Consider the following 12,979-nt stretch of genomic DNA (forward strand, 5'->3'; position numbering starts at 1 on the left):
TATGTTTGAAAGTCTTGCAATTAAATTTGTACGATAGGTGCTATATAGATTACACAATGTTGAACTCAGGATTTTCTCTGATGTTTATTTTGAATACATGCAGATTTTATCAGATATGAACCCATCACAACAGGAATACACTTGAAAGGTTCTCATAGATGCATTATGTAAGAACCAATCGTCAAACAATTATAGCTTCACTTAAAGTGTGTCATACATTTAAACACATTCATCATCCATCGAAGAAAGGTAGTTGATGGATACGTTGAAAAGATATTTTTCAATTCGAATTTCAAGTTTTTAGATGCAAATAAAGGTTTTCACAAGTTCCAGTTTTTAAAACAGATTAAAATTGTATTGTGATAATAAATGCTGCAGATACAAAGTAATATAATATAAGATAATACCAGTCACCAAAACATCACTCATGATCATCTCTCATTAAACACCACTCAAAGACAAATAATCTAATCTCATGTCCTCAATCTTCAAACGATTAACATCAAAACTAAAATGTTATAGTAATGTAAAGTATTCTAAATCCCTAAATAAAACCACAAGTGAAATATTCACTCCATTACACATGTTGGGAGTGCTTTACATCTTTCCCCGACCAAAAAGAATACACAACCTACAAAGAAGCATAAATGTGACCAAAAGCTGAATCAATTCAGAAACATGCAGTTTATATATTCAGTTTGAGACAATGATTGTTGGATTTCAATAATGGCTTTCTTTACCTAAATGGTATTCAACAGCCATACAGCTGCTAGCTGTGTAAGTATCCAGTGTCATGTGTGTCTATGTATCAGTTTAGAGATCAGAAATTCAAATCCAGAAGCGATCCAGATCCAGTGATCTTTGAGATATGGCTTTATAACTGATATATATTTTCCTTAATGTTAAAAAAAAGTATCCAATTTTTTCTGTATCAAATTTTGAATGGGTTTTCTGTGTGAGTCGATAGAAGCGTAACACAGTGAATTAAATGGGCCAATGATACTGTTTCATATTGACTGCAGGCCCCGTAATTGTACAGAGTGGTATCATATATTATGATTTATCTTTGTCCTCGGAATAAAAACATGTTGTGTGTTGTTGGAACTGATTTTTAAACAATCAATTTAAAAGAATGATACAGCATCTATATGAAAAAAGCGAGAAAAAACATGAGTGCTAGGTCTGAATGCGAATATTATTCAGTGTTATTCATGTTGTTTGGTAATTTCCTTGGTGTCAACTTCAGGAGGATCGCTCTAATTACCCTTAGGTCCAACCAGATTTGGCTCCATCCTTTACCTGCATGTTAATACAGACACAAAAGTACATCTGTTTTAAAGAAAGCAGTGCAGAGTAAATCTAGTGAGAGATAAACTGAAGAAGAAATGATTCTATTTAACAAACAATCTAACATTCAACTTATTTTAAATCAAAACAATGCACTCATCATGCAGATCCATCATCTCACTGCTGAGAACTTTCAGTTTTTTTAAATCTCAAGTAATAAAATACATTATTTCAAAGTTTTTTGCTCATTGTTCCATTCTAATGCTCATATATTAAAGCAGCCTTTCAATGGAATAAAACCACTAACTGCATATATTAATATGTCACATACACACCCATTCGAAAAAAGCCAATTTTTACAGCAGAAATAAACATGTTTACAGCTCGATTAAAAAACTAAATTGGTCTGATTATCTCATGTCTCAATCAGCACACACTGTATGAAGAGGAATTATTTTTTTTACACTTGTCCGTTTTCCTTTTAATGAAGGATACACGTTATTCACAATAAGACCCGTAGCTTATAGGCCTGGGCTAAAAAAAAAACTAAAAATGTTATCAAAATGTCATATCAGTCGACATAATTATCACAATAATTGTCAATCATTTTTACTTTCAAATTTTCAAATTTAAAAGCTGATTTTTGCTCCTGAGTGAAAGTTGAAGAAACCAAAGGGTTGGTTAATCTTTTGGTTTCACTCACATGCTGCTGTTGCTTACCTCTCTTAACCTGAGGGCCCCAAACCAGAGTCCTGCACGGTTCCAATACAGGTCAGTAAAATTGTTTCAGTACAGAAACCTGACTGACTGTCTAGACTTGCTGTCTAACCTTGATGCAAACCAGAACAAAGGACCAATAACATGTTGGAGTGTTGCTCACTTTGGCAGTATTTTGTTAAGTTAAAGTATCAAATCAATTAGAGTAGAGCTTCACCAGCACAGGTAAGCATACGTTAACCTGAAAGGAAGACCGAAGGCTGAGGATGCTAGCACAGCTAATGTTTTCCACACTCAGCAGATTGTAGATCACATGTTCAACCATATTAAATAAACTGTACTCAATGTGGACTGTTTTCTATTTACTTTAGCCAAGTCAACTGGTTTTATGTTCAATCAACAACAAGTTAGTTGATATTGTATCCTTTAACATCTTAATATTCAACTATTATCAAAGGATTGGAAAATCATTGTACCATTGTTTAAAGTGCTGTCTGGCAGCCTCCACACTCTTTCTATCAATCTTCTTACAGAAGACCCTGATCAGCTGCTCAGAAAAGATCGTTGTTCCAATGCTGGGTGCCTGTAAAGAATGACAGCAGCTTTAATTTGAGAGTTATGGTGACATAAGCTGCCTTACAAATAATAAACAGAAAAAATATTGAATGATTGCGATGAAAAAATTGTTTTAATCAATAATTAGTTCTGACATTTTTGCTGTTCTCGTCTTTCATGCCGTAGTCCTTGTTAATGACCTAAAAAGAAGGTCGAGAGTAAAATGTGTGCCATAACAAACTCTGCAACATCTTACAAATCAAAGAATCAGCAAAACTGAAGATTTGACAAAAAAGGTCAGATGAAAGAAAGTAAAAAAAACTCACCAGGATTTCAAAGTCCTCTGGTTTCAGGTTGTTTTCTTCCTCGTCAGGGAGGGGTTGAGCCAATACTTTTTTCCAGCCAGAAATCCGGCTCTTGACAAGGAATCAGAAAAAAATTACAACAGTGGAAAAGGATATAGATTCAAGTTTTTTTGCATTTTAAGTTGACAATGTAAGAAACTTGGAATTCAATTCACATTCACTCAAAAAACTGCACCAACTTAGTGTAAATGCATTTGACTGTAGGGCTGCATGGTATGATCTAAGCATTAATTTTGCTATGTGTACAAGTGCCATGGTAATATCCCTGGACGTGTGTTAGTCCATGAGCACATAAAGTGTAGAGGGAGAGAGAGAGAAGGGATCACATGCAGTGTATGAAGATGAACTGTTCTTTGCTTTGAAGTTAATGTCACAGGGCTCTTGATGCAAATTAAATGTAGCTTTGAATGTATAAGGGGTTCTTATTTGTAAAAGAAAATAATTTTGAAGACCCAGATAATAACACAAATTTTAAAAGTATGAACATGAAAAGAAAACGCAGTTTCCCCAATATCATGCAGCATTAGTTGACTGAGGGATTTTGTATTGTAAGACATTTCAAGCTGCTATCCAATTCACATTACATTTCAAAGAGAGAACTGTTCAATAGTGTTGCTGTTCATGTTAAATGTAATAACACGGGCTAGATAAAATGTTGGAGACAGTAAATAATGTGATGTGTACTTATTCTATTAACTAAAAATGAGCACATTATCCAGCTTTGTGATAACAGTGCATTAGATCATGTGTTATAAATGTAATGAAACACAAGAACACACAGACTTACTTCCCAATCCTCGATGGGGTACTCTGGCTTTGTCTCACCAACACACTTGTAGCTCTCGAAAGAGACAATGTTTTGCGGAATCTTTCTTGCCTCTAAGATTAACAGAGTAACAAGCAAACGATAAATAATAATAATTCAGTGTTATTTATGTTGTTTGTTAAATTCCTTGGTGTCAACTGCAGGAGGATCGCTCTAATTACCCTCAGGTCCAACCAGATTTGGCTCCTTCTCTAACCTGCATGTTAATAAAGACACAAAAGTACATCTGTTTTAAAGAAAGCAGTGCAGAGTAAACCTAATGAGAGATAAACTGAAGAAGAAATGATTCTATTTAACAAACAATCTCTCATTCAACTTATTTTAAAGCAAAACAATGTACTCATCATGCAGATCCAACATCTCACTGGTGAGAACTTTCAGTTTTTTTTAAATCTCAAGTAATAAAATACATTATTTCAAAGTTTTTGTCCGTTGGTAGGAAAATACAAAAGTTTGAAGACACCAATGCTAATTTAGCATCAAAAAAAGATCAAAATCATGTATATGCAAAAGAAGAATCCTGAAGCTCTGTTTCACTATGCAATCATTCCCTCCCTGCTCATTGTTCCATTCTAATGCTCATATATTAAAACAGCCTTTCAATGTAATAAAACCACAAACTGCATATATTAATATGTCACATACACACCCATTCAGAAAGGCCAATTTTTACAGCAGAAATAAACATGTTTACAGCCCGATTCAAAAACTAAATTGGTCTGATTATCTCATGTCTCAATCAGCACACACTGTATGAAGAGGGATTTTTTTTTAATATGTCCGTTTTTCTTTTAATGAAGGATACGCGTTATTCACAATAAGACCCGTAGCTTATAGGCCTGGGCTAAAAAAACTAAAAATGTTATCAAAATGTCATATCAGTCGATATAATTATCACAATAATTGTCAATCATTTTTACTTTCAAATTTTCACATTTAAAAGCTGATTTTTGCTCCTGAGTGAAAGTTGAAGAAACCAGAGGGTTGGTTAATCTTTTGGTTTCACTCCCATGCTGCTGTTGCTTACCTCTCTTAACCTGAGGGCCCCAAACCAGAGTCCTGCACGGTTCCAATACAGGTCAGTAAAATTGTTTCAGTACAGAAACCTGACTGACTGTCTAGACTTGCTGTCAAACCTGGATGCAAACCGGGACAAAGGACCAATAACATGTTGGAGTGTTGCTCACTTTGGCAGTATTTTGTTAAGTTAAAGTATCAAATCTATTAGAGTAGAGCTTCACCAGCACAGGTAAGCATACGTTAACCTGAAAGGAAGACCGAAGGCTGAGGATGCTAGCACAGCTAATGTTTTCCACACTCAGCAGATTGTAGATCACATGTTCAACCATATTAAATAAACTGTACTCAGTGTGGACTGTTTTCTATTTACTTTAGCCAAATCAACTGGTTTTATGTTTAATCAACAGCAAGTTAGTTGATATTGTATCCTTTAACATCTTCATATTCAACTATTATCAAAGGATTGGAAAATCATTGTACCACTGATCATAGTGCTTTTTGGCAGCCTCCACACTCTGTTCATCAATCTTCTTACAGAAGACCCTGATCAGCTGCTCAGAAAAGATCTCTGTTCCAATCCTGGATTCCTGTAAAGAATGACAGCAGCTTTAATTTGAGAGTTATGGTGACATAAGCTGCCTTACAAATAATAAACAGAAAAAATATTGAATGATTGTGAAAAAAAAATTGTTTTAATCAATAATTAGTTCTGACATTTTTGCTGTTCTCGTCTTTCATGCCGTAGTCCTTGTTAATGACCTAAAAAGAAGGTCGAGAGTAAAATGTGTGCCATAACAAACTCTGCAACATCTTACAAATCAAAGAATCAGCAAAACTGAAGATTTTACAAAAAAGGTCAGATGACAGAAAGTAAAAGAAAACTCACCAGGATTTCAAAGTCCTCTGATGTCAGGTTTCTTTCTCCGTCAGGTAAGGATCGAGCCAATCCTTCTTTCCAGCCAGTAATCTGGCTCTTGACAAGGAATCAGAAAAAAATTACAACAGTGGAAAAGGATATAGATTCAAGTTTTTTTGCATTTTAAGTTGACAATGTAAGAAACTTGGAATTCAATTCACATTCACTCAAAAAACTGCACCAACTTAGTGTAAATGCGTTTGACTGTAGGGCTGCATGGTATGATCTAAGCATTAATTTTGCTATGTGTACAAGTGCCATGGTAATATCCCAGGACGTGTGTTAGTCCATGAGCACATAAAGTGTAGAGAGAGAGAGAGAGAGAAGGGATCACATGCAGTGTATGAAGATGAACTGTTCTTTGCTTAGAAGTTAATGTCACAGGGCTCTTGATGCAAATTAAATGTAGCTTTGAATGTATAAGGGGTTCTTATTTGTAAAAGAAAATAAACTTGAAGACCCAAATAATAATAAAAATTTTAATAGTATGAACATGAAAAGAAAACGCAGTTTCCCCAATATCATGCAGCATTAGTTGACTGAGGGATTTTGTATTGTAAAACATTTCAAGCTGCTATCCAATTCACATTACATTTCAAAAAGAACTGTTCAATAGTGCTGCTGTTCATGTTAAATGTAATAACAACACGGGCAAGATAAAATGCTGGAGACAGTAAATAATGTGATGTGTACTTATTCTATTAACTGAAAATGAGCACATTATCCAGCTTTGTGATAACAGTGCATTAGATCATGTGTTATAAATGTAATGAAACACAAGAACACAGACTTACTTTCCAATCCTTGATGGGGTACCCTGGCTTTGTCTCACCAACAAACTTGTAGATCTTTCGAGAGACAATGTTTTGCAGAATCTCCATTGCCTCTAAGATTAACAGAGTAACAAGCAAACGATAAATGATAATAATTCACTGTTATTCATGTTGTTTGGTAAATTTCTTGGTGTCAACTGCAGGAGGATCGCTCTAATTACCCTCAGATCCATCCAGATTTGGCTTCATCCTTAACATGCATGTTAATAAAGACACAAAAGTACATCTGTTTTAAAGAAAGCAGTGCAGAGTAAACGTAGTGAGAGATAAACCGAAGAAGAAATGATTCTATTTAACAAACGATCTCTCATTCAACTTATTTTAAAGCAAAACAATGCACTCATCATGCAGATCCAACATCTCACTGGTGAGAACTTTCAGTTTTTTTAAATCTCAAGTAATAAAATACATTATTTCAAAGTTTTTGTCCGTTGGTAGGAAAATACAAAAGTTTGAAGACACCAATGCTAATTTAGCATCAAAAAAGGATCAAAATCATATAAATGCAAAAGAAGAATCCTGAAGTTTTGTTTCACTATGCAATCATTCCCTCCCTGCTCATTGTTCCATTCTAATGCTCATATATTAAAACAGCCTTTCAATGTAATAAAACCACTAACTGCATATATTAATATGTCACATACACACCCATTCAGAAAGGCCAATTTTTACAGCAGAAATAAACATGTTTACAGCCCGATTCAAAAAACTAAATTGGTCTGATTATCTCATGTCTCAATCAGCACACACTGTATGAAGAGGGATTTTTTTTTTAACATGTCCGTTTTTCTTTTAATGAAGGATACACGTTATTCACAATAAGACCCGTAGCTTATAGGCCTGGGCTAAAAAAACTAAAAATGTTATCAAAATGTCATATCAGTCGATATAATTATCACAATAATTGTCAATCATTTTTACTTTCAAATTTTCACATTTAAAAGCTGATTTTTGCTCCTGAGTGAAAGTTGAAGAAACCAGAGGGTTGGTTAATCTTTTGGTTTCACTCCCATGCTGCTGTTGCTTACCTCTCTTAACCTGAGGGCCCCAAACCAGAGTCCTGCACGGTTCCAATACAGGTCAGTAAAATTGTTTCAGTACAGAAACCTGACTGACTGTCTAGACTTGCTGTCTAACCTTGATGCAAACCAGGACAAAGGACCAATAACATGTTGGAGTGTTGCTCACTTTGGCAGTATTTTGTTAAGTTAAAGTATCAAATCTATTAGAGTAGAGCTTCACCAGCACAGGTAAGCATACGTTAACCTGAAAGGAAGACCGAAGGCTGAGGATGCTAGCACAGCTAATGTTTTCCACACTCAGCAGATTGTAGATCATATGTTCAACCATATTAAATAAACTGTACTCAGTGTGGACTGTTTTCTATTTACTTTAGCCAAATCAACTGGTTTTATGTTCAATCAACAGCAAGTTAGTTGATATTGTATCCTTTAACATCTTAATATTCAACTACTATCTAAGGATTGGAAAATCATTGTACCACTGTTCAAACTGCTGTCTGGCAGCCTCCACACTCTGTTCATCAATCTTCTTACAGAAGACCCTGATCAGCTGCTCAGAAAAGTTCTCTGTTCCAATGCTGGGTGCCTGTAAAGATTGACAGCAGCTTTAATTTGAGAGTTATGGAGACATAAGCTGCCTTACAAATAATAAACAGAAGAAATATTGAATGATTGTGATGAAAAAATTGTTTTAATCAATAATTAGTTCTGACATTTTCTGGGGACATTGGCTTTGCCACGTCAGGCTCCTTTTTGCTGTAGAAATCCATATGTTGAACAGGGTTCTTGTCTTTCATGCCGTAGTCCATGTTAATGACCTAAAAAGAAGGTCGAGAGTAAAATGTGTGCCATAACAAACTCTGCAACATCTTACAAATCAAAACATCAGCAAAACTGAAGATTTTACAAAAAAGAAAGTCAAAAAAACTCACCAGGATTTCAAAGTCCTTTGGTGTCAGGTTTAATTTTTCCTCAGCCAATCCTTTTTTCCAGCTAGGAATCAGGCTCTTGAAAATGGAGCAGAAACGTTGAGAACAGTGAAAAAGGATAGAAAAAGTTTTTTTGCATTTTAAGTTGACAATGTAAGCAACTTGGAATTCAATTCACATTCACTCAAAAAACTGCACCGACTTAGTGTAAATGCGTTTGACTGTAGGGCTGCATGGTATGATCTAAGCATTAATTTTGCTATGTGCGTAAGTGCCATGGTAATATCCCAGGACGTGTGTTAGTCCATGAGCACATAAAGTGTAGAGGGAGAGAGAGAGAAGGGATCACATGCAGTGTATGACGATGAACTGTTCTTTGCTTAGAAGTTAATGTCACAGGGCTCTTGATGCAAATTAAATGTAGCTTTGAATGTATAAGGGGTTCTTATTTGTAAAGGAAAATAAACTTGAAGACCCAAATAATAATAAAAATTTTAATAGTATGAACATTAAAAGAAAACGCAGTTTCCCCAATATCATGCAGCATTAGTTGACTGAGGGATTTTGTATTGTATGACAACGATATGATAATTGTATGATAACGGTGCATGAGATCATGTGTAATAAATGTAATGAAACACAAGAACACACAGACTTACTTTCCAATCCTTGATGGTCTTCTTTGGCTTTGTCTCACCAACAAACTTGTAGATCTTTCGAGAGACAATGTTTTGCAGAATCTCTCTTGCCTCTTGTAACTCAGGACGGGAAGACTTCAGTATTTCCTCAAACACGTTGTCTAAAAGAGTAACAGAGTAACAAGCAAACGATTATTAATTATACACACAAACACACTCAATAAATTGTAAGACATGGCATGTTAATTTATAAGTCATTACAACTTATTTAACATGATCTGGTTCATTTACATGTGCATAATTAAAAAAATTGATAAAGTAGCATAACAGTAGTCTTACACCAAACACCAAAACTGACCAAGTGCCTACATCAATTTCCTTTTCAGATTGTTGGGTGTAGTGCATTATTTAAAACAATGTCTTGATATTTCTGAAGTCTGAATTTGCTTCAATGTTAAACATGAGCTAACAGCACACATTTAAATCTACACACCTGTGAGCTTTGTGTAGGCCTCCATGTCCTCAATGGCTGTAGAGAGAGTGAACATCCTCCCTCCTGATCCTTCAATCTGAATGTGACCGTCTGCTTTCAAAAAAGCCTCTGCAATCCTGTATGTTCATATCAAACATATTATTACTGATGAGATAGTGAATCATGACGCAGATCAAATAATGGAAATCAGAAGGAGACCAATCTTATATTTGGAGTACTAAGATCTGAAGGTAGACACTTACATATGTTCAATGACTTTGTTTACTCTGTGCTGATAGGCTCTTTTGTGGAGACGGTGTCTTATGTAGAACAAGTCGTACATATTGTCCTCCTCCTGTTGAGGTTAGGACTGTAGTTTAGTCATAAATAACAACATTATCAGTTTGCTTTCAATTATCTGTTTACAAGCTCAAGTTTGTCATACTATGTCTCTGGTGCAGATAGTTTTCCTTCCATCAACCTCACACACTCTGGCAAACTGCAGGAAGCGATGAAAGTCAAAGGTGTTCTTGATTCCCAGGTATAAAGAGTCCCTGAGTAGTGTAATGGGGAAAAAATATATTTAGCAGATGTGTTAGAGTAATTCTAATGTGAACTGTGTGACATTTCATGAAATGCTGGTTTAGATTAAGCATCATGTGTTTGGATAACCTTTGATTTCTACAAGGATGACTCTACATGGACTAAACATTCCTCTGTTCAGGTTGATTGTGTTAAACTGCTTATCTCCTACAACAGGAGCTTGTCAATGTTGTTGTTTCCTCTTTGACATGTATAAAAGGAGACTTCATTCTGTATGTCATTTGAGCTACTCTGCAGTGTGGTCACCATGATACACTCTGTACAGTTTCTTCTTCCTGCAACTTCTTGTAGGAATAAAACCTCACAAAGATGATTGGGGTTTTCGTCTTTGTTCGTATTCTCACAGGGGAAATATTTCCATTACCGTAGAGACAGATTAAGGCAATGTGAAGAAAATAGGTGTATAGAGGGAAACTGAATTTACTGTTGAGTGCTGTATCATTTTAAAATAAATCAGGAGAATAATGCATTGTTCAGGGTTAAGAATTATTTTACAGCACTTCATTAAAACCTGACCTGGCCAAGTAGTCAAACTTGTCCACATCAACGCCGTTTCTTTTGTTGGACACAATTTCGTAGAGGAAGGACTTTTCTTCTGGGCGCCCTTTGAAGTCCCACTGCAGGGATGACGACACAAAGCGAATCAGGACCAGTTTTATTGACACGTATGTTGTTGTCAATGAATTTACACTGCATAGAAAACATATGTAGGACCATTTCACAAAACAGAGATAAAGCTAAAATATGAACACAATAAACTATGTACATGGAAAAGCATGACAAACAAAACAACGGTTAAATTTTAAGATCTGAGTTCTAGGCAGAAGAAAAACTTTTTGTCACTCTTCTTGTCCGCCTTTATACTGAGGAGATGTTACAAAATAGTGACATTAGTGACATTGCTGTAGGACACAGACTGATTTATGCACAGATGAGAACTTGCCTTCTGGTCTTCAGCAATCATCACCTTAATGTTTTTCGCATGTTAAGGGTTCAATCCATGCTTCGCTTTCATCAAATCATGAAAAATATTGCAAGAAGACAAGGAACTACACAAATAGCACAACCAACATTTGCAGAGAAGATCTCAAAACGTGTGTATGTAAGAAACACTTTAAATGTCAGAGTTCCTAAAGTTCCTCAGAATTTGACGAGTGACTTAATGTCAGCCAATTTTCTGTGGACATATACTGTATACAACATCCTAACAGTCTTTATCAGGGTTATTTAGCTAGCTGAACTCAACCCAGAGTCAAACTGTTAAGCATAAGAGTTTTTGGGAAGGTGATCATGCAGTTCAGTTTTCTCTCTAAGGGTTTTTTCACACCTGGATAGTTTGGAAAAGTTGTTCTGAAACCATAGCCCGGTTTGTTTGGTAAATATGTGAACACAGCATTCACACTCTTTTAGTTGCTCAACTTTTTTGATCTATTTTTTCTTGAATGGTGCACTGTGTGCTCTTTTTTGGCTATCTTTGCTCTTTGCTGCCCGTTGTAGGATGAAAAAAAGTTTTATCTTCTCTTTTATCTTATATTCATACAGTATCTTATCCGACTTCTGAATAACATAATGAGGTGAACTTGCCTCCTGCTCTTTAGATTGTTGTAGAGGTCCAGCAATCATCTCCTTGATGAATGTTATGTCTTCTTCAGGTTCCAGTCCATACTTCTTCATCACTGGTTCAAGATTATTCTCTTTCAGCAGGTGGTCTAGCATGTCACAAGAGCCCTTTTCATGCTGCGAGACACACAGACTCATAAATGTGTCAACACAAGATTTAAAACATAAATATAATAATCCCACATACTTTAATTTCCCCCACATTTGAAGAGTATATCTCAAACGTATGTATGTAAAACAACTTACAATGTCAGAGTTTCTAAAGCTCTTCAGAATTTGACGAGCCACTTAATGTCAGCCAATATACTGTATACAACATCCTAACAGTCTTTACCAGGGTTATTTAGCTAGCTGAACTCAACCCGATGTGAAACTGTTAAGCATAAGAGTTTTTGGGAAGGTAATCATGCTTGTTTTTTCACACCTGGATAGTTTGGAAAAGTTGTTCTGAAACAAAGGGGCGTTTCCCCTTTAGCCCGGTTTGTTTGGATGTAAACACAACAATCGCACTCTTTTGATCTGAAGTTATTGAATTGTGCACTGTGTGCTCTTTTTTGGCTATCCTTGCTCTTTGCTGCCCGTTGTAGGATGAATAAATGTTATCTTCTCTTATTGAGTGACAAAGAGACATAAACAGATCTAGAAATCCCTTCTGCTTTTAAAAGAGGTCCCTGTCATAAAGAATTACCTCTCATGAACCATGAATTCAATTTTTATCTTTGTTTGTTGTATCTAAATCTCTGAATCACCAGGATTAATGGTTAAAAAATAAACATTTAGTAAAATCTCATAGAGCTTCTGAAAAGCGGTAACATGTCAGATAAAAAGTTGACATAATATTACCAAAGAGAATAATGAGGGTCATTTAGCAACACAAACTACACCGTTCATTGTTATTAAATAAATAGATCAACATCCTTGGAAATGTGCATAATCACATTCTACCTGAGAAGGCAAACAAAAAAGAACATCCTGGATTTTGTTTCAAAAGAACAAGCCAGTGTGAAAGGTACATGTGCTTCAGTTTTGCGGTTCCTCTGTATTTCATTTGTCATATTACAACAGAAATAAAAACTTCTTACCTTCCATTTCTTTAATTTCCTCTTTTTTTTCAGTGCTTTGGGGAGGAACATTCCATCATACAGATGGGAAAAGGGTCCATGACCTTGAAATGGA

General features: G+C 35.4%; 1 protein-coding gene across 1 annotated transcript in view; it reads right to left on the minus strand.

Annotated features, from left to right (window-relative positions):
- LOC110005513 (deoxynucleoside triphosphate triphosphohydrolase SAMHD1) overlaps positions 1 to 12,979 on the minus strand; it is a 158,874-nt gene that overhangs the window by 121,044 nt on the left and 24,851 nt on the right. The window contains exons 16-17 of the mRNA XM_065961274.1: positions 6,681 to 6,709; positions 6,481 to 6,572 (exon numbers count right to left, since the gene is read on the minus strand). Coding sequence (XP_065817346.1) covers positions 6,481 to 6,572; positions 6,681 to 6,709 — 121 coding nt within the window. The remainder of the gene's footprint in view (positions 1 to 6,480; positions 6,573 to 6,680; positions 6,710 to 12,979) is intronic.

Source organism: Labrus bergylta, chromosome 12, assembly GCF_963930695.1.
Source record: "Labrus bergylta chromosome 12, fLabBer1.1, whole genome shotgun sequence".
NCBI lineage: Eukaryota > Metazoa > Chordata > Actinopteri > Labriformes > Labridae > Labrus > Labrus bergylta.